The sequence below is a fragment of the Sminthopsis crassicaudata genome, chromosome 3 (assembly GCF_048593235.1).
Source record: "Sminthopsis crassicaudata isolate SCR6 chromosome 3, ASM4859323v1, whole genome shotgun sequence".
Classification (NCBI taxonomy): domain Eukaryota; kingdom Metazoa; phylum Chordata; class Mammalia; order Dasyuromorphia; family Dasyuridae; genus Sminthopsis; species Sminthopsis crassicaudata.
This window is the reverse complement of record NC_133619.1, coordinates 189638877-189662514: the sequence shown is the minus strand read 5'-3', so window position 1 is coordinate 189662514 and position 23638 is coordinate 189638877. Positions and strand designations below refer to the sequence as shown.

The following is a 23638-nucleotide window of genomic DNA, read 5'->3' as shown; positions in this document are numbered from 1 at the left end:
AAGTCTTGATGGCTTTCAGAACAATTGCTATCTAGCTGTTCTTTCTTCATCTTGTACTTGTCAAGTTTTTCTGTTTTATTTTTTGTACCAAAGTACAAAACTTTACATTTATCCATATTGAATTTCATTCAGTCATCCAGTATATTTCTACTAACTTTTTGTCATCTTAAATTTTGTTGAGGATACCATATACATCTTTTGAAAAAATTATTTGATTAAAAATACTAAACAGCATCAGGGCTACACAAAACAAACAATAAGCACAATAAGGATTTTATGAGGGGGTAGATGGAATAGTTATTAAGGTTCTATCAGTCACACTTTTTGATATTAAATTCTAAGATCTTTCCATCCTTCAGTTATCTTGTATGTCGGTCTCTTTACTCTCTTATAATTGTGTTGAATCCAGCATGGTCTTGGTCTACTCTACTTTTCTCATCTTAGTTCTTTTTGGTTCCATTTCTATCTCAACATATTGCACTATAATGTTACAGTCAAAATTTGATGATTAATAGTTTGTACAAATAATTTCCATGTTTCTTCTGTAGGATGTATTTAAAATGCCCTTTGCATATAGTCACACTTTCTTTAAACAGGTTTTTACTTTTCTTGAAATATGATGTCCAGTCTCTTTTATTAATTATGACTTTCAGGTAGAGTAATAATTTTAAAATGTTATCTCCTAGATCTATTTCCTAGTCAGTTCTTTGCCCAGTGAGATATTTCACATTTTCCCCCTATTTTTTCTTTCTTTCTTTTTTTTTTTTTGATTTGCTTTATTATTTTGATTTTTCATAAGATCATTAGTTTCCATTTGCTCAATTCTACTCTTAAAATAATTATTTTCCACAGTGAGCTTTTGTATCTCCTTTCCCAATTGGCCAATTTTGCTTTTTTAAGGTGTTCTACTTTCATTTATTTCCTTTTGCATCTCTCTCAATGCTTTGCCTACATTTTTCTCCTTCTCTCTCTTACTTGATTTTCAAAGTCTCCTTTGAGGTCTTCTATGCCTTAGCCTAATTCTTAATTTATTTGGATGCTTTGGGATATTGGAGCTTTGACTTTATCATCTTCTGAGTGTGTGTTTTGATCTTCCTTGTCACCATAATAACTTTCAATGATCAGAAACTTTTTTGTTATCTGCTCATTTTCTTAGCTTATTACTCAGGTTAGAGGGTACACTGACCAAAAATTCAGGGGGTTTGTGCAGCTATTTTCAGAGATCCTTTTAAGAATCTGAGCACACAGTTTTCTGCTCTGGAACTGGTAGGTATGTCCTTGCCCCACTGGATCTGAGCCTTGGGGCTGCACACCAGGCTCCCACCTCATAAGCCACAGACCCTTTCTGCTGACCTTAAAAGTCTTTCCTGCTGTCCCAGGGCTGAGAGGTCCAGAAGCCTCCAGCAACTGCTGCTGATTCAGAGGTCCTGTCTTACTGATGCTGGGGGCCAGTGCTGGGCCAGGGCCCGTACTGCAGCTGGGGTTGAAGCTGCATTGGGATTACACACTGGGCTCCCATCCTGGTTCTAAAACCTTTTCTACTGGCATCTCTGGGCTGAGAGGTCTAGAATCTATCTACCAGTACTGCCGCTGATTCAGAGGTCAGCCTGGGCTGGATCTGGGACTGTGCTATTACACCCTGCTCCAGGACTGTATCCTGAACTCCTATTCTGGTGTCACAGACTTTTTCTTTTGAGCTTCTGAGTTACCCTCAGCTGGAAAATATTCTACTCCATCTTTTGGGGTATTCTGATGCTCTAAAATTTGTTTAGAGTCATTATTTAAAGAAATTTGAAGCAGTTTGGAGAAGAGTTTGGGCAACTTCTTGCCTTTACTTAGCCATCTTGGCTCCACCTCAGTAAGTGAATTAAGGTCATAATTTAGTTTAAAGAATATTTTATAATAATAGTTAAATTTAACTCAAAAATATAGAAATATTAATGATATTTATAAAAATATTTTTTATAAATATTTGAGTTTGTAACCTTTTTAAAAACTGAAGCTACTCTTGGAAAATGTAATTCATTAGACCTTGAGCTTATTTTATCAATTAAGATTTCTCATATCTGGAATATGCTTTTGATTTACTTATAAGGCTTCTATTTATTTATTTGTTTGTTTGTTTTTTTGCTTATTGCTATTTAGGAGAGTAGAGGAAAGAAAGTCCAATAGAAATTAAACATGTATAATTTTTCTATACATATTTCTTCATTTATCATGCTACATAAGAAAAATCAGAACAAAAAGGAAAAAGTGAGAAAGAAAATAAAAGCAAGCAGACAATAGGAAAAAAAAAAGGTGAAAATACTATGTTGTGATCCACATGCAGATGGCTTTTTCCAGTACAAGTCTATTGGAATTGGCCTGAATCATCTCATTATGGAAAAGGGCCACTTCCTTATCAAACTGTGCATACCCTTTGATCCAGCAGTGTTACTGGGCTTATATCCCAAAGAGATTTTCTTTATTTTTTTCTTTCTTTCTTTCTTTGTGTGTATGTGTGTGTGTGTGTGTGTGTGTATGTGTGTGTGTGTGTGTGTGTGTGTGTGTGTGTGTGTGTGCATGTGTGTGTATTTATTATAGCTTTTTATTTACAAGATGGGTAATTTTTCAGCATTGACAATTGCAAACCCTTTTGTTCCAACTTTTCCCCACCTTCCCCCAGATGGCAGGTTGATCAATACATGTTAAATATGTTAAAGTATAAGTTAAGTACAATATATATATATATATATATATATATATATATATATATATATATATATATATATACATGTCTAAGCAGTTATTTTGCTGTACAAAAAGAATCAGACTTTGAAATAGTGTAAAATTAACCTGTGAAGGAAATCAAATGCAGGTGGACAAAAATAGAGGGATTGGGAATTCTATGTAGTGGTTCATAGTCATCTCCCAGAGTTCTTTCGCTGGGTGTAGCTGGTTCAATTCATTACTGCTCTACCAAAGAGATTTTAAAGACAGGAAAGGGACCTGTATGTGCAAGAATGTTTGTGGCGCCCTCTTTGTAGTGGCCAGAAACTGGAAACTAAGTGGATTTCCATCAGTTGGAGAATGGCTGAATAAATTATGGTATATGAATGTTATGGAATATTATTGTTCTGTGAGAAATGACCAGTGGGATGATTTCAGAAAGGCCTGGAGAGAGACCTTACATGATCTGATGCTGAGTCGAAATGAGCAGGACCAGGAAATCATTATATACTTCAACAATAATACTATATGATGATCAGTTCTGATGGACATGGCCCTCTTCAACAATGAGATGAACTAAATCAGTTCCAATAGAGCATGGACGTGACTAGAACAACAAAATGTGGGCAATATTATGATGCATGTTGAGATCACAAAACTATAAACAAAATAGTCCCTTCTCCCAAAAGCTTAACATTCTATAGCAGGAAATATGTATTAATACAAGGATAATAAAAAAGTTATAAAATAAATACAAGGTAATTTAAGAGAATGGGGGGGTATTAGGAAACTGTGGAATCAGAGAGCCTTACACATAAGTGTCTCATTTTGAAGAAACAGATCCCACAAAAAGGAAAATGTATATTGTAATTTTAAAAAGGGAAATGGTAAAATGATACAGAATAGAGAGTTACTGTGAATCATTAAATAGGGATGCCAAATTCTACTTTCACCTAACCTATTATGGAACAAGAACAATCCCTTTTCATTTGTCAGAAACAATATTCAAAAATGAGAGAATATGTTAACTGCTTTGCATATTTTGAAGAGTTATAGATATGTTAGTTATGATAACAGTAATAAAAATATCTGGCACATAAAAAAGAGCTATTTCCATCATAGTTGATTATCACATAATCTTGTTGCTGTTTACAATGTTCTCTTAGTTCTACTCACTACACTTAACATCAGTTCATGTAAGTCTGTCCAGGCCTTTCTGAAATCATCTTACTGATAATTACAGAACAATAATATTCCCTAATATTCATGTACCATAACTTATTCTGCCATTCCCCACCTGATGGGCATCCATTCAGTTTCCTGTTCTTTGCTACTACAGAAAGGGCTACTAAAACACTTTTGAATCTGTGGATTCTTTGCCCTTTTTTATTGTCTCTCTGGGAATGTCAAATTGCTCTCCAATATTGTTGGATCTTTTCACAACTACACCAATTATGAATTAATGTCCCAGTTTTCCCACATCCCTTGCAACATTCATCATTGTCTTTTCCTCTCATCTTAGCCTGTTGGGACCCTGGATCTCTTAGAATCAGCCAGAGTCAGGATAATTAAAAGTTTTTATTCTTGGTCTTCTGAGTTCACTTGGTCAGGGGATTAGATCTAGCAATCTCCACACCTCCTTCCTCTCTCTCCACTGCCAGGAGAATGAATCAATCTCCTCCTCCTACTCCACCCACTCATGTCACTTCCCCTTCTTTGTCCACACCCACCAATCCAGCCAGCACAGAATAGCTGGGGAGGGTCATCCTTCAAACATGTTAATAGAGAATTGCCCAATTGGCAATTAGCCTCACGTGCTCCATTATCCAAGTGCATTTGCTCAGTTCTAGCCCTTTACATTAGCCAATCTAAAAGATTTGTAATGTTACTCCAGAGTTGTCTTAATTGTCATTTCTCTAATCAATAGTGACTTTTTTCAATATAACTGGAAATGGTTTTAATTTCTTAATCCAAAAAATTGTATGTTCATATCCTTTGACCATTTACCATTTGGAGAATGGCTTGTCTTATAAGGCTTATTTCCAGTCTTCTTTTTTCCCCTATTATCCTCAGTATTTTTTATTAAAGTTATTCATTTCAAGGTAATTCTTTGTACCTCTTGAATCATTTGTTCTCCTCCCCTCTATTCATCTTCATAACATATTCTGTCTCTTTTTTTTCAGTTGCCTCTTTTCTTATAAGCTGTTTTTCTATTACATGTTACTAGTTCTACATATTATGCTAGCTACAAATTTATTCGCATTTTAACAGGATTTCGAAGAGTTACCATGCTTTTACCCATAGAAATTTATGATAATGAAGGTATCCCATCATTTCAGTTATTACTGTAGGCTACTCATGGAGATAATTTTTGAATAGTTGGGTCTCCAGATTGCCTGCAAATCATTATTAAGTGGCTTCTTTTGCTACTTTCCCTGATTTTAAATGTATACCAAGTCAGTAGCATTTAAAATGCATATAATTGAATTATTGAAAGATATTTTATTTTTCAGTGGACATTTATGCCTTAAAAACACTTTGGATATCTGAAAGGCCATGAAAGCAATTCCTAAAATTCAGAGAACAATTAAGTAATACTTATAGGTCTTAATATCCTAACCTTAAAGAAAAAGAAAATCTAAATCACGTTTAAATGATTTAAATGTTTAAAGACATTTATTCTTTTTCTGAAGCAGCTGTGTAGTCAGTCAGTCAATTAATACTAGGTATTGTTAAGCATTGAACACAGAAAGGCAAAAAATTAAAACAGTCTTTAAATTTAAGTCTTTTATGTGGAGAAAAACAATATGTTAAATACAGACGTACATGCATAAACATACATATACATACACACACACACAAGGCATTTAAAATAATTGCAGCAAACTTAAAGGTAACAAGGAAAGTAGCATGTGTCAAGTTGTTCTTTGACAAATACTGACTAAAATTATGACCTTGGGCAAGACCCTAATCCTCTTACTGTCCCTGGCAGTTCTTTAAAAGAATAATTTATAAAGCTAGTGAAGATATGGATTGCTAAATGAGTTTTCTCTTCACTGGATATTCTTTAGACCATCACAGTCCTATAAAAAAAAGAAAAGAATTTTGAGTATAAAGGAAAGATAATGTATAATAAATTTTAGAACATAATTTCATCCCTACATTAAAAAGGTTAGATTTTTTTTGTTGATGTTTAAAAAGATAAGCTTCAGTTATTTAAAAAACAGAATAGCTTACATGTATAGTAACATTAATTAAATAAAAATTTATAATTCAAAAAATAGCTCTTAAAACTGAAAGTTCCATTGCTAAGCTTTAAATTTGATGTGAATTATTCAATGATTTCCCCTTTTAAATTTAGGAATTTTTTGTTTTATTATTTTGTGTAGAGCTAATTATTAAGCAATTAGGCGAATGTAGTAGAGGGAAAGACAGTTTTCTGACACTCTACCACTGATTGCTTGTGACATAGGGACATAGATTAGGTTTACCAAATTCCTCAATCTATTCAGCTCCAGACTTTAGCATTCTTAGAGAATGACTGAGAAAAAACAAATAAGTAGATTAGAACCAATTTTCTTGAGTGACTATGTTTGTTCAACCAAAGCTTTTTACTTAGTATCAAACTAGGTTATACTTAAAAAGAAAACAAATCTGAACAATTCTTCATCTGCTTCATAGTTCAGCTTTCATTCATAAGACTAGTTTTAGAATCTTTTTTCTAGGGTAAAACATACTCCATAATTTTACCATATGTAATCATTTAATTTGGTTGACCTTAGAGGCCATGAAAAATTCAACCCCCTTGTTTTATAGATAAGGAAAACTGAGATTGAGGAATTTTTTTAGAATCACATAGCCGAGAAGTATTTTGGATGTGTATCAAGTCAATCATATTTAAAATTCATATTGGTGAAACATACAAAATTAATTTGAGGCAGAATTTGGTATCATTATGTTGCCCTGCCTATGTAGAGCTAGCTCTCAAAAGATGGTCAGTAAAAGTAATACGAGGACATTTTCTGTGTTTCTAGTAAGAATTTTAGAATTAATTGCATGACATGAGAGACACTGGCACCAGACCACCCAGCATAGTGTGCCCTCATCAGAAAAGGTACTGTGTTCTGTGAGCAAAGCAGAATTGAATTAATGCAGAACAGCCACAGTTGGGCACATTTAACTTGACTCTAACATAGTAATGTTATTTTGGTCCTCTTCAAGACCAAAGAACATTTTGTATTTTAATTTTGACCAAAAGAGAAAGTTTCTATTGCAGGTATTAAAATGCTGTATAGTACAAGAAAAAAAATGAAAAAAAAAAAAAAACCAGCCTAAGTAGGGGGAAATGTATGTTTGTATATGTGCATGTATGTGTTTATAAACATGAATGTCCTCATAACGACTCTTTGAAAAAGGACATTTTGTATTGATATAAGATTTGCATATAGTACTCCTTTTATGAAATGGCAGTAGTTTTCAAATTAGTCATCTTACATTATTGCTTAATTCTAAATTGTTGACACATTTTAGTAGGGTATGTAACAGTAAATTTCTGTATGTGTTGTGAGAAGATCTACATAAAACTGTTTAAATTTTATTGGCAATATTTATCCATGGAATTGAAGGATCATATTTGGTTATTTTGAAATTATAAATGCATTCTGATTTTCTCTGTCATAATACAGCCTCAGCTGTAAGGAGACAAAGGATAAGATCTGGAGTGGCAGTTTTAATTCATTAGACACACTGCACTTTATACTATTAAGGCCATCTGGCTACTTGTGTGGAACCACACTTGGCTGAAACCGCCCAACTTAACCTTGCACAAATAGCCATGAAATTTATAAATCTAGCAGATACAAAGGGTGTATAAAAAAAAAAAAGAGAACAGGTCTGCTTCGTGAACTTTCAGCGTAGGAAGTATTCTTAGGATAACTGAAGATAAAAGATAAAAAAAAAAAAAAGATAAAACTGAAGATATGGAACATCAAATGAAACTTTCAATCAACAAACTGTAGAAGCCAGATGATTGTATGTGAAAAGACATATTCAACCTTGAACCCACCATGGAATAAATCTGTAATTCTGTTAAAGGAAAAAAGCAAGCAACAAAAGGAGAAAACTAATAGAAAATGGGAAAATAATTCACATCCAAAAAGCTATTATTTCCTAAAGTAAATGCATTCATGTCATATGCTTTGCCCTTACAGTTCACGTGTCAGAATATGATAACTGCATGTAATGGTAGGGTGGGTTAGGGAGAAAACATGTTAAAATGGTCATATTATCAATAAAATTATTAATACATAAATAATTTCAACATCTCTGAGAATATTTTTGGAATTAAGCAATATTTTCTTTGTGAATCAAATTGTTTTAACAGAAAATTTTAAAGCCAGTTGATTTGACACCTCTAACCCTCTAGTCTAAATATACCAGGCTCAAAGAAAGACAAAAGAACAGCTTTCCATTCCACCAGATGTTGCAGGGAAAAACTGCTATTTGACTAAGTCAAAATCAGTAAAGCAGAAGCACAGGGAAGCTGTCGTAGTATCATTGAGAGATCTTTGCAAACACACTATGTACATACTGAGGTGTTCCATAGGTGAGGACTGAATATGATATGCTTGTAAGTTTAATATTTATATGTTAATAAGGATATTTGACAGCCATACATGTCTTAATTTTGCTTTCTGGATAAGTAAAGGGAAAATATCTATTTGAAGATATATATATACACACATATATATATATGTATAGATAGATAGATAGAATTTCTTTTCAATTTCATTGTCCCTTTCTCATAGTCTTTACTATTTTTTAAAATATATTTTCCAAGTAACACATCTGATGGGTTTCATTAGTTCATCTTTTCTATATTATATTTTACTATTCTTGATTTTGAAGTGTCCTTTTGAATATACAATAATGATAAAGTGCTAAGAAAGTGAATGTTTTACTGTGAATTAAAAGTTTTAAGCTATAATCTTTTGTAAACTTTCTTTTAGAAACATCATTTTAGCATTTACCTTGAGAAGGAAGGATATTGTTGCTTCACAATGATTTTTACTCATGTGTTTTTGTATAGTAAAGAAATCTTTTAAAAGTCCAAGAAAATAAGTAATGTTTTATATAGCTGTTCCCTACCTATTATTTAGCTATATGGTCATTTTGAGAATATATAGGTTTTTGTTGTTGTTGTTGTTGTTGTTTTAATTTTTGTGGTTTTATTTTGGAAGCTTTTTTTTCCTTAGAGACATTACTTAATTTCTTGATAGGTAACACTTTAAAACTTTCTACTTTTCTAGTGTTATAGATAGAATTTTTTTTACTTAAATTGAATTAAAATTCATTTTATTTCACTAGATACCATGATCTTAGGAGGTAAATGGAAATTATAAAAGAGAGATTAACTAGCACTGCTCTAGAATTTAAAAAAAAATCTTTAGAACCACAATGCATTGTATAATTTTTATGTCACATTTGTTGCATGTTTAGTTTTGAAACTTAATAAAATATGCATTTTATAATTTTTGTTGCATTAGTTGCATTTTTAGTCTTAAAACTTGCTTAATCATAATATGAATTTTCAGACTTCTATGGGAATCCTGTGTCACCAGATCAAGTCAGTCTTGCTCAGCAGATTTCTGATGTTGTGAAGCAGCCAGCATTTATAGCAGGTATTGGGGCTGCCTGTTGGATAATCCTTATGGTCTTCAGCATCTGGTTGTATCGTCATCGGAAGAAAAGGAATGGACTCACTAGTACATACGCTGGTATCAGAAAAGGTATTCACTAATTATATTTTTAAAATTTTTGATGTTTGCCTAAGTTTGAAGTTGTATTTTTATAGGTAGCTTTCATAGTATTTTACATAGTCATCAAGCTTTAAATTTATTATATTTTTAAGTTAAAACTTATATTACTATAATATCTTACATTCTATTTAAGCAATGTTTTTTTTGTATATGACTTGAATATAAGGATTATGCACATGTGTCTATCAATATCATTGTAATTATGTGTATAGGTATCATCTTTAAGTCTGCATGCATTATAATAGAGGTATATAATAAATATAATTTGACTCTTTAGTTCAGTACTTTTAAAGATAATTAATTTCATTTCCTAACCAGTGAATCTTATATGGGGTAACATGTAGATGTTAATCATTCCTGTACTACTCAGAGAATTCATCTTTAACTTCACACAGAAGTGGGAGAATATTATTTTTCCCATGATGACAGAAACAAATTTTGAATTGTATTTTTCCCAGTTTTAAAGAGGATATCATTTTCTCTTGTGAAATAAGAGGGACAGGTGTGCTCTTTGATTATTTTATAACCAATTGTTATTGTTTTTATATATAAGGGAATAATAACTGAGATATGTACATTACTGGCAAAAAAGAGAGGGATTTAAGATCTTTTTTTCCCCTTTAATTAAAGCTTTTCAGTGAAATATATACATATTGCTGATGGCAGAATTTCTAGTGTATGAATTTACAACATCAGCAGAATTTATGGTTGAATTAGTTTTATTGGAAAAGGTTTCTTGGTATCATCTGCATTCTCATGGGATGAAATATATAGTGCCAGTGCTTTTCACAAGTACCTTTACAATAGATATTCATGTATTTTGGATTAGTTACCTGTATTTCTTCTTCCCTAGGAAATTTTAATACTTAAAAAATTCAGATTGATCCTCCTTAGAAGTAAAACTTTCTCATGATTTATCAAAATTTCTAACAAACTTTTTTTCTTAATTTTGAGTTAGTTAGGCAAATCACAGCTATTGCTAATAAAGTATTTTATTTGATTTATAACTTCTATTAGTGATTCTCAAAAGTTTAATCTGTATTAAAAATGCCTCCCTTTTTACTTATTTATTTTTTAGGGAGGAGGAGAAATTTCTTAGTCTTAGCTGTGAAGGATTAAGGAAGCACATTTTTAAATATCTAGGCCAAATAATTTATTTAACCTGACTCATGGGTTTGTTCCCTTAAATGAGTTGGTTATTTTTTCCATTGAGAGAAACTAATCGGTGATAAAAATTACAACCTCAGAATTAGTCAGAAATGGAAAAAGAGCTCCAATCCTTTTCACAGGCATTGAACAGTTTTAGTGTTAAGTAAGACTTCAAGCATCCCATTTATTTAAATACAGAAAATGTCATCTCAACTGCTGGAAAAATCAAATCTAAAGTGAATATTTGCCATTGTACAGCTTGCACCCACTCTATATACAGTTTGAAGTAGTGCATAGCACATGTTACTATATTAAAATTTTCTGAATGAAAAAAAATGCACATGAGAAGAGTGCTCTATTTTTGGAATTGGTATTGTGAAATTAGTGAAATTAGATTTTTTGCTTTGAATTTAATTTGAACAAAAAAGTTTTTGATTAATAGCAGTTTGATCTGTTTCTTTTTATCTTCCCATCAGGTGTGACTTGCATTAGGGTTTAGTAGATTTTTTTTCTTTACTTATATACATTTAATATCTTCAATTTTCTTGGATCTTAAGATATATAACCACACTGAAATTAACTAATGGAATTCTCTTTTCTATTTACTAATTTGCTTTAAGCATGCTGGTTAGTACCTTTGCTTCTTTCTGTAAAATCTACTAAACTAATATCATTGTCCTTTCTTCCAGCTGGTGTTTTAGCAAAAATCATAGAACATAATTACAAATGTAATTTAATGAGAATTTGATTCTGCTTTCTGTTCTTATTGGTGTTTTTGAGATGATTTTAAATTCATTTTCATTTCTTCAAAAATAGTTGTTTTGAGGTTTTTAAAAGACAACAATTAATGCTTCTGTACTGAAAAATCATGTTCATAATTTCAAGACATGTTTTGAAGAAATAAATGTAATATACCTGTTGATCTGTAAAACATGCTAAAATTAGTTAACATTTTTCAACATTTTTTGTGTCTCTGAAATTATTTGTTAAAATATTTTATATACACACACACACACACACACACACACACACACACACACACACACACACACCTTTACTTCCACGTATATATTCATACAGGGCAGGAAGACACTTTTATTAATGAAAGGTTTGAGAATTTTTTTTTTTTGGTATACTAGGTGTGAAGATTTAATTTAGGTAATTTTCATTTTCTTTTCTGTTCCTCAAACTAGAGGCTTGACTAAGTTGGCTAAGAGAAGTAATGACAAGGACCTTTTATATTTTTCCTGTATCCTTGTGATTGAAAATTAATGTTGAGGCACTCCATTCTTGTTTGAATAACTGTAGTTTCAAACTGCCTTTTTGTTTATTTATTTAGGAAGACTTGTTACCATAACTTTGTAATTTTGAATGTACCTAAATTGCTGTGTGAAAAGATCTGACTGGGAGAAAAACTTATGATAAAATTCTTGACTGTAGTCTACACGGCCAGTACATGAATTGGGGAAACAATATTGAGGGTTTTCATTTTTTTTTGTCTTCTATACATAAAGTACTTAGATATAAAGTAGCTTGTGTTTCCTTGAGTGGCCCCCAGTAATATTATTTGCATCCCAAAAGCCTTAATCCTAAAATAAATTTCATAGAAATATCAGAACTATATGAAATGGAAAGTTAACACTTTGCAATTTTTTTAATATGCAATTAGTATTCCATTTCCTATATATTAAATTTTTTTTCTGACTAAATCTTAATCACATGTAAATGTTATGCTTACTTTCCTTTACTGGGCCAGATTTTAAATTACTTTGAAGAGCTTGAAAAATAACAGTCTCCTCCTTATATGATATGACATGGAAATTACTCTGGTGTAACATACAACATATAGAGGGATTGCAAAACGATAGAAAAAATGAGGGAGGCAAGAGCTGCCACTTTTACGGTCTGCACTTCAGTTCCTGTCATTGATTAGATTAAGATTTATAACTTGAGACAGGGAAAGTAAAGATAATATCCCATTGTTAGACTATATATGAAAAAGATTACATTTGCACAGAAATGACAGACAAATTCAGAGAATTTTAAAATATAAAGTGCAAAAAAAATGTGTTTTTACTCTTCTAAGCTTTTGTCCATCTAGGATTTTTCCATCATGACAAATGCGAAATATAATATTTATGCATTTCTATAGTGAGATGTTAGACATTTTTTGTTGAAGTTATTCAAAATGAAGCACTTCAGTTTTACGGTTGCCTTTGTTCTTGTGATTGCTATTTTTATCCTGAGTTTAATAGTCCCCTTTTAAAGATCCTTTTCTGATCTGTAGATAAAATTCAAGCAAGACCTTGATAATATTTGTTCAAGAATCTATCATTCAGATGCTCTGAAATGATTAATAGTTTAGGATTCTTGATTTATTAAGACTATGGGAAAATATATTATTAAATTGAGGGTCATTCACAGGCTAAGCCAACTCCATTTCCCTCCTGAGTGTAGTACTCTGTCAGCCACTTCAAATTAGTACCTTTAGAGGATGGCTTCTTTTTTTTTTTTAAACACAAATTTGGTTTTATTCATCTATCAGTATGACAGAACTACTGGCTTAGTTATTTACATTTGTTTTATGTTCACTTGTCTGCTTGATTTATACTAATGTGATATGTTCCCTTTCTCTCTTCAGCTTAATAACTGGTTTATATTTTGTTTTGATTTTTCAGTCCCGTCTTTTACCTTCACACCAACAGGTATATATTTGCACTTATGCTCACCCTGTCCTTTGTTAGTTTTGCATGTGTTATACTATTTTGTATCTTTTTTTTAGTATAATCAACTAAGCTGCTGTTAGGAAGAATTTAAAAGACTTAAAATTAAATACTTTATTTGGTAGTGTTCAACAGGCATGTATTTGAATAAAAATATCAGCCATTGCTTTTCATCTGTTTAGTAGATTTATTTATTCATGACTTCACATTGCATCTTACTATTTGTTTGCACTGTTTTTGTTAGATACATGTTTCTACCCTAAGCATGATTTAACATGCTAATGATTCTTTTGATTAGTTTCCAACTTTATTCTTTTCTTCAACTTGAACTTTGTAGATTTTTCAAACAAAAAATTATATTCCTCTGCTATAGAATAAACTTTTTAAAATAAATACATTGTAATGTACCACATACTTGGAGAATAAAGTTTTCCATTTCTTGACTCAGGATGCTGATAATAATATCTATTCTGCTTATTTAGTAAAGGGTTCTCTTCTTTTATGTAACCCTTAGCAAAAGATTTACCTGTAATATTACCTCCTACATTTTAATCCTATTATTGCAATCACTGGAAGTGGTTATCTCTCCTTTGCAGGTTTCTAGCTAAGAGTTCTTGTAAGGGTGAGAATCTGGCAAATTTTAAAATCACATTGCTAATAAGAAAATGCACAGCTATCATGATTTGTTGTAAAGCTTGTTTAATTCCTTGTCTAGCTGACTAACGTTTTAAACTAAATAAATAAAACAAGCTTGAAAGCATCTATTTGGTTCTTGCCTTCAGAGAACTACTTAGAGTTTTTTGGTTATTTCTTAAAGAATGCTTTGGATGGTATATATAGGTATAATAGTAATTAACTTAAATTACATAAATCACAAGGACTTGAACTATCACTTATTATTTGTGTAGTAGATTTTATTTCTTCTTTACTATTGTTATGGTACTTTTTCAATATGTCACTGCCTTTTGTTTTTATAATTTTTTAGTTTAGTTTTCAAAATAAAATCATATTTTGAATAGTTTAATCATAAATTTATGCATGAAATGGAACTATAACTATGAGAAGGTTGGTCTTGAAATAAGTGTTTGATATTCAGTGTTTTGTGAAATATTGATTGAACAAATATATTCTGTTTTCAGTTTTTATGGCACAGTTAGAAAATGTTGTTTCCTAAAATCATTGTCATAGCCTAAAAATAAATTAAATTTCTCTAGAAAATTGTTCCCTACTTGAGAATATCATTAGACTTTTGGATAGAAAAAGCAAATATTTCCCTTTTAGAACATGTTCATAAATGCATTATTTTCAAGATCTAATATGACTATTAATTCCCTTTTTTTGTAATATTCTAGTAACTTATCAGAGAGGAGGTGAAGCAGTGAACAGTGGAGGCAGGTAATTACATTGTTTATTTTAGATTTTTAAGGAGCAGGAAATAAATCTCATTGTATTGAATTGAGGCTTATTAATCATAAATGGTGTGTTTTAAGAAAGGAAAATATAGAATAAATATTTTCTTAATTTTGGTATTTTTCACAAGGTTAGCTAAATGGTATAATTTGATTCATATCTTTGAACAATAGGCCACATGGTTTCCTTGTACAATCGAATTGCACTCTTTCTAATCCCAGTTGCTATTGTGATTGGAACCAATGTGTTGTTAGGAAATGAACACCAGAGGGAGCACGTTAACTAGAGAAAGAAAACACTTGCTGATTTAACAGATGATGAAAGGCATTAAAGTAATTAAGTTATGGCAGTTATTGAGATTAAGAAATATAGTTGTTTCATAGATGCTACAAAAGAAAAATAATGTTTATAGAGAAACCAGTTTTAGAGTTAAACAGCTTGTAAGTTTTGTAGATCTGTTCTGGTTTCATAGAATAGTTTGTAGAATATCACTTGTAATAAGTGATATACTAAAAGGAAAAAAAATCAAGCTCTTGAAAAAAGCTTTATTTTGTAAACATCTCGATTAGAGCTTATTTGAAAACAAGGTTGCTTAATTAGTCTTTGTTTTATGGGTGATATTAGCACAGTAAGGGTCACAAATTATTGAGATTTGCCTTTACCAGATGTCAAATGCCTTAGGAAGTCATGCCTTCTTTATATAAGCAAAACCAAAGCTTCTACCTCAGACCTATTTTTCATGAACTAAGAGCACACAGAAACTAGAGAAACAGTATAGTTAAGAGTACTTGGTATTAAACATTGATCTCTGGCATAGTAATTCAGATTTCTTTGCTCTGCTATACCTATATTTGTATTTAACAAATCAGCAGGATGGTAGTTCTTTCTAAGAACCTTTTGAACAACCTTTTATTGTTACACAGTTAATTTAATTCAGAAATTAAAACTGGTACATTTTTGCATCCTCTTGAACAATCAATTATCTTAAAAATTTATTTAAAAAAAAAAAAAAGCTTCTGGTGTTCAGAACTTGTCTTTTACAAGGTTTAGGCCAATGGGTTAATGTGTGTTTGTTTTTATCTATCTTTTCAACACTCTTATCTGTGTATGTTTGGATTAAAAATATCTGACATGTTAATTGTAATTAATTCATTGATAGATGTCTAATATTTACCTACTGGGTGGGTGTTTGCTTTTTTGTTTTGTTTTGTTTTTGGTGAAAAAGTATAAAATAAGGCCTATGTCTCAAATTTAGTTAGAGTGCTAAGATAAGAAAATTTCTGAAATAGAATAATTTCTGTTAGCATTTTCTAATTTTTAATTCATGAATTATCCTTCTGTTTATGTTTTTCTATTTTCATATATAGTTGTGCATATATTGGCGCAAGTATATATCTGTAATATATCTTATATTACAATACATATTACATATTTATGTATATATCTATATATGATATATTACAAATATTACCTGTTAGAATTTTTTTAATCTTTTAAGTAATTTCTTCCTCTCAAAGTGAGCTAAGATATAATAAGTATAAACTAAGAGATTTATTAATTTTCTATTCCTCAGATAATATGAAAAGGCCTGTATTCTAGGTATCCATAGTCTAGGTACCCATAGTCTTGGATTCTAAGAATGATTTCTATTTTCTGCTTCAATTTCCTCCTCTGTAAAATTAAGAAGTTAATAAATATTTAAATTCCACTCTAAATTATTATTTCTAAATCCTTTTAAATTAAAAGGGCAGTTTTCATAGCAAAAAAACCACCTTTTTCACTTTATCAGTAATAAAAGCTAGTCAATAGACATGTTTGCTTTGGGATGACAGCGGAGGTAATAGTTACCCTTCAGTAGCTTTAATTGACTCTATCTTGGAAAAAAAATTCAACTTTATTCCTTACATTATAATGATCAAAAAATTATAAAGAAATGAAGGCAGGGGATTGTTTTAAAAATTACTTTTCTAAAGGAGCAAAACAAACTTAAGCTGAAGTAGTTTATATCATCTAGGTGTTGGTCAACTAAATAAAAAAGAAATATCATAGACATAAACTGTTAAACAGCCATACTTCTTTCCTTCTATTACCTAGTAAATCACCACAACTATATTTTTATCCTTTGAGTAGAATATAATTTTTCTGAGGGATGAGACAGTCAGATGTGTATATGTATATGTATTTGTGATTTATGTATATAAGCATAAAACTGTGCATGTTCTATATATGTATAAACCAAATACGTGCATGTACTCCTTTTCCTCCTCTTTATAAGCAAGCATCACCTACCTGCCCACGCAAAATGGGAACATGTAAGCTTTTTATTTATAACATTCAAAAAGGCTAGCTTTTTAAAAAACAAGTAAAAGACTCCAGACTTGGCAAAGGGCAGGAGGAAACATCACTATCCAGAATCTAACATGATTGAATTTATTTGCTTCTTTCACTCAGTAGTCATTTTCAGTATATTAGTGTACTGATGATATGATCTGCTGCTATTGCTTAGTTCTTGACAGTATATCTACTACCAGTGTGTTAACCCAAAAAAAAATTTAGTCTGAGGTTGAAGTTTTTGAGGGACTGATGTGCATTAATTTGTGAATATTAATTTATTTTTAAAAATTTAAAGTTTAAAATATGACATTTACATGTTCTTTTAAATCTTTCTGTTTCTATCATAGCTTTTTTAAGAGATTGTCAGAAATTACATTTCTAGTATGAAATGGAAGGTTTCCCAAATCCGGAAACATGATTAGCTTTGAAATAGATATCTAAACAGAAGGCTATATCTCTTTAGCTATTTATAATATCTATGGTACTATTTATATTTTAGTTTGGATATGTGATTTTGGTTGCTGTAGGCAATGTAAATTAGGAATTTAACTGCAATTTGCAATCCTAGAATTGCCTGTATCACTGAAAGATTAGTGCCTTTCCCATTGTTAGATGACTAGTATATATGTTAGACATAGAACTGAGTCTGAGGTCTTTCTGTGACAGCCTTCTACAAAAAGATAAAGTACGAATTTGTTTTTTGTTAGATTTTGTTAGATTTTTGTTAGAATTTGTTGTAAGTTAGATATTCTGGTTGTTCCCTTAAGCGTTTGAACTCTGAATTCTATGAAGATCAAAATATATAACTTATTTTATTCTCAGGACTTAATCCTCTTTAGTATTGATTTAGAACCTGGCTAATTTATATTTACGACTTCAGAATTGAAATACTCCTGATTTTTGTTCTTTCATCATAATTTCCATACTGATACTTTATTTTTTCTTTTAAGAGGAAGAAAAAAAAAAGGAAAATTGTTCATATGCACTATAATTATATTGTGCAAAGCAAATCCGTTTTCCCCTCAACATTTATAAGATCATAAAAATGAAACTTATTGACCCGTTCTGCTCTATCCCTAAAAACACAAGCACATATTATCCTTAAGACCCCTAAAACATATTTTTATAGGAGTATGAAACTCTGGGTATGAAACATTGATTATCATGTTAGATAGTTGGATATGTTATTTTTGTTGAACTGGTGTTCCTCCCATTCCCCCACGCCCTTTTCACTCTTTTTATCAGGCATGTGTGTCTGAGTTATGGAGGAAGGTAAAGGTAAATCTTGGAATTGTAAAAGATGTAAAAATAAAAATTGCCAATAAAATTTATTTTAAAAAGAAATAAAATAGATCTGGAAAAGGCATTAGAAGTCATCTAAAGATGTAAATGTAATTGTAAAATGTGGGGAACTCCATAAAATAAATCTCAAATTCCTCTATTGGATTGCACATAAATTTTAAATATCTTGTGCTGGTAAAATAACATAGCCAAATACACATAATTATGACATTTCTATTCCAAAATATTAATTTTATTTTAAAAATTGGTCAGAAGGGAAGAACTAGAGGTCTTTATAATAATAATAAATGATAATATTAATAATATCAATAAATACTAACACATTTGTAAATCACTGGCTGTAAATGAGATAATTTTGATATTGAGTTGCTTCACATGTCTCCATGTCCTCCAAGTTAAATCTTCAGTCTAGCATCTAATTAATCCAAATTCTAACTGTTACAGAGGTGTTAGATCAAATAAATTTAATTTGGTTATCCTAAATAGAAATGGCTTATTACATGTATATATGTAAATACTACTTTCTCAATTACTTGTTCTCAGAATATGAAGTAGGACTAATTTAATTGCTGAATTTTTTTCATATTAACAGAAGTATGAACTCTAAGGTTTTACTTAAATTCCATTCTTCCATAAGCATTTTGGGGGGGAAGACTAGTTGATCTTTATAGGTTTTCCAAATCTTAAAATTTGATGATTATGTGTTTGATTCATTGTGAATCATTGAATTCTGTCACTTCATAGAATAATTCTGTCAAGTTCATGAACCAGCCTTTCTATATAATCTATAAGTCTAATATTGCTGTTCTATTTGCCAGATATATAAAAAGTATCATTGTAACATTGTAAATGTTAGTAATATTTGCATTTTTTTTTAAGGCCAGACTTCTCAATATCAATGAACCTGTCTCTCAGCCATGGCTAGCAGATACTTGGCCGAATACTGGAAATAATCACAATGACTGTTCAATCAACTGTTGTACAGCAAGCAACGGAAACAGTGATAGCAACCTGACTACTTATAGTCGTCAGGTTAGATACATAGTCTTCATTCTCCATGTATTTTTATTGGATTAAGTTCACACTCCCATCCCCTTTCCAAGTATATACACTCAGAGTCATCCAGATATCTATATCTATATCTATATCTATATCTATATCTATATCTATATCTATATCTATAGATATAGATATAAAATATTAGATATATATCTATATATATATATCTATAGATATCTATAGATATATAGATATATATATATATATTTTATATATATATATCTATATATCTATAGATGTCTATAGATAAAGATATATATGTGTGTGTATAATACATATATATATGTGTGTGTGTATATATATATATATATATATATATACACACACACATACATACATACACATATATATACATATGTATATATATATATATATATATATATATATATATATATATATATATATATATATATATATATATATATATATATATATATATATATATCCTTAATGTTTAACTGCTTAAGGTAAAATGCCTTTAAAACTTCTTCTTTATTTCTTTTGTTTTTTATTCGTTATCGCAGAAGATTAAATCTATTAGGTGTGAATTTGAAGAGTTCATATTATTTTATTGTACAATATGTTAGCTATATGAATATTTTAAAACTGTTATTTATATTATTTAAAAACTATAATTTATAGCTAAGTTGTGTTTTTGTGGCACATAAATTCTCAAGATACTTAACCTATATTGGTTTAGTTCTAGAATGCTGACTTTCAACAAGATTTGATTTATGTTTTAAATAATGTAAATATTCTTAATTTATCTATAAATATTAAGAGAAGGAATGGAATTTTTAGGTGAAGTGCCAAAAGTATGATCTTTTTTACCTGTCCTGTAATATTTCCTTCATCATATCAGGAAATGTCAAGATCATAGCCCTTCATTGTTCAATTCTTAACAAATAATGCCATCCCAAGCCCTACTTTTTTTCCACCTAAGAAGCTATGCTTGGACAAGACCTCTCATTCAAATTTAGATAAGATTCATTAATCCTTCAGTCATTTGTGAGTTCATCCCAATAGGTATTGAATCCAGTAGCACAGATTTCAGTCTCTCAGAACTATAATTAATGTTGTAATTGAAAAAATTTACCACCTCATGGTTAGTTCATTAGTGATCAAACTCTCTTCATTGGTCCTCATACAAACATAAAATGTGTTATGTCTTACACATTCCTTCCATCTTGGTATAGGATCTGTTTGCATCTATTTGAATGGTATTTCTTTTGAGAACAAGGGGGCATCATTATGCAACAATAACTCATTGATTAGGATTTTAGTGGAAGATCAGAATAAGGTTACTAAGATAAAATAAATTTCAAATTGAATTTTCACTCAGTAAGTCAAGGTATTTATTAAAACCTTCTTTGCAAAGAATATCAAGGTGCTGTATAAATACAAAAAAATGTGTATGGCATAGTCCTTGATTTTGAAGAACTTGCAACATGTTTAAACAGATAAAAATAAAACTGAAGTGGCTGACATAACCTATAATTAGGTTGTAAATTATCCTGCTGTGTCTAATTGATAAATGCCATGGTTAAAATAAAACTTGAATCAGTTCTGAAAAGATCAACAGTATTTAGATTTTTACTCATTTTCAATATTTTTACTGAACTCCTCTACTCTTTTAGTAAAATATGCAGTAAGAAAGTATTTGAAATGAAAATCTAAATACAATTTACTAAGCTAAGGAAATTAAAATAATCACTCTTAATGATTTAATAAAATATGTAAAGTTCAAAGCAGTTTTAAAAATCATCTTAAGCAATATTCATTCTTATGCTGTTGCTATTTTTTAAATTCTTGTTACTAGAATAGATTTCATGAATGTTAATTATACTGAACCATTTTCTTCAATGATTGCTACTTTTCCTTTAAAAAGAATTAAAATTTAACTGATTTATAAAAGTAATTGTTTGTGTTAGTTATGATTTCTTTTCACAAACAAAATAAAGGAGAAAGTATTATCACTTCAGAAGAAGTAGAAAAGGACCTAGAAATAGGAAAAAATATAAGAAAATTACTTCAGACCTTGTGCATTAAAAAAGGAAAAATGAAGAATTTTTTGTGTGTATAAATATAAATATATATAAAGTCACATACTAAAAATAACAATGTCTGTAAATTTAAAATGTAAAGAAAAATATGCTACTTTGAAGATGTGGTCAGCTCTATAAAAGCAACAGGGAAAGATAGCCTTTTTTTTCTGCTCTCAAGGATACCCTTTCTGCATCTATCCTTAGGCTAGTTTCATAAAGATGTTATAGGAATGAGAAAGAGAGCATACAAATTGGTAATGATGTCTTAAGTTGTTCTCTTCTGGGGGGGAAAAAAAAAAACCAACAACCCATCATTACTGATCTTTCCAATTTTTTTTTTGATAAATTTGAAATATCTTGCTTTTAACATTGTATAATCTGAATAAACTGATGGACAAATAATGATGAATTTTTTTGTTCACAGCATCCTTGACTACCTTAAGGGAGAGTATTCACATTGACAGAATCACTAATCCTAGAAATAACAAGTTTTGCCTTAGTACAGATTTCTTTAATTTGTATTTTGTCAGGTCCAACAACTTTTCTGACATCTTAAGTGCCATTGCTTCTTTTTCATACAGTAAATCAAAGATGGTAGGATTAAAGTGCATTTTCTTCTTCCTACTGAGCAAAAAAGATTTGTTTTATATATATATATATATATATATATATATATATATATATATATATATATATATATATATACATATACACATACACACACACATATATATATATAATTTATAGAGTACAAAAATATATTATCTCAGTAGAACAAAATGTTGCCTTAAAGATTTCATTCAGACAAGTTGTCTCACCTGTCTATGTTAAAATCATTCAACCTTCTGTAATATCTATAGTAGATATATACATATGTATATATATATATATATATATATATATATATATATATATATATATATATATATATATATATATATATATATATATATATATATATATATATATTTATATGTAATAGAGATGGTAACAAAGATTATCTTTATTTAATGATCTGAGTATTAACACTCAGCAGAGAATCTTGTTTGCTAATATCATATAGAAGTTATTGTTTAAATACAGACAAAACAGCAATTTTTTTATTAAGATCAAGGTTTATCAAATTTTCCTGTTTTCAAATTTTATATTGCTGACCATATTGAGACCTGGAACCTCCTAATCCAGATATATCTAAAGCCATTTGAAAGAGTTATTTGTCTGGGGGCTGCTATGAGGTAAAGCACCAGCCTTGAAGTCAGGAGGACTTAAATTCAAATTTGATCCCAGACATTTAACACTTCCTAGCCTTGTAACCTTGGGCAAGTCACTTAACCCCAATTGCCTCAACTCCCCCTCCCTCATTAATTAATTAATAATAATAATGATAGAGATTTGTTCAGGGCAGGGAGAAGGAAAGAGAATATATACTTATATACCATCTTTATGTTCTTGACACTGTGCTAAGAAATGGGGAGGTAGAACCAAGATATTGGAGTAAAGATAGGAATTTGTCCTCTCCCCCAAACCTCTCCAAATTCCTTTAAATAATGACTCTGAACTTTACAAATATTATCTTGCTTGATCCTCCCAACAATCCTGCAACAATCATTTTGCAGTTGAGGAAACTGAGGTGAACAGAGATTCACTGACTTGCTCTGTCACACAGATATATGTGTCAAGTCTTCCTGGCTTCAGAGCCAGTGCTCTATCTACTATAGAGACTGCTGCATGGAGAAGACAAAATAAGATGATACATTTCCAGAATTATAGCATGTATTTGAATGAACAAATCAGTTAGTCCTTTATTTTGTTTGTGTATATATGTGTGCATACAGATGGATGATGAACAGTGTTAGGAAACTAAATAATGAGATTCAACTGGATTGCATTTGGTAGATTGTAGAGGATTTTCAGTTATCTGAGATTGCTAACACCTTCAGAAGCCCATCTTTTTAACATCTATATTCCTCTGGTGATGCTTCTTCTCAGAAGAAATAAAGAAAAGCATTGGTGCATTCTATGTACTGTGTACTACTCCACCACATTATCGGCAATGACTTGCATACAAGTTATCATAAGACAACATCAA

The 23638-nt window shown here is 30.3% G+C and overlaps 1 protein-coding gene across 1 annotated transcript in view; it reads left to right on the top strand.

The window, feature by feature from the left end:
• The window catches only part of ROBO1 (roundabout guidance receptor 1), a 582961-nt gene that overhangs the window by 499040 nt on the left and 60283 nt on the right, over positions 1 to 23638 (top strand). Inside the window, exons 18-21 of the mRNA XM_074299785.1 lie at positions 9303 to 9497; positions 14752 to 14794; positions 16046 to 16051; positions 19330 to 19472. Coding sequence (XP_074155886.1) covers positions 9303 to 9497; positions 14752 to 14794; positions 16046 to 16051; positions 19330 to 19472 — 387 coding nt within the window. The remainder of the gene's footprint in view (positions 1 to 9302; positions 9498 to 14751; positions 14795 to 16045; positions 16052 to 19329; positions 19473 to 23638) is intronic.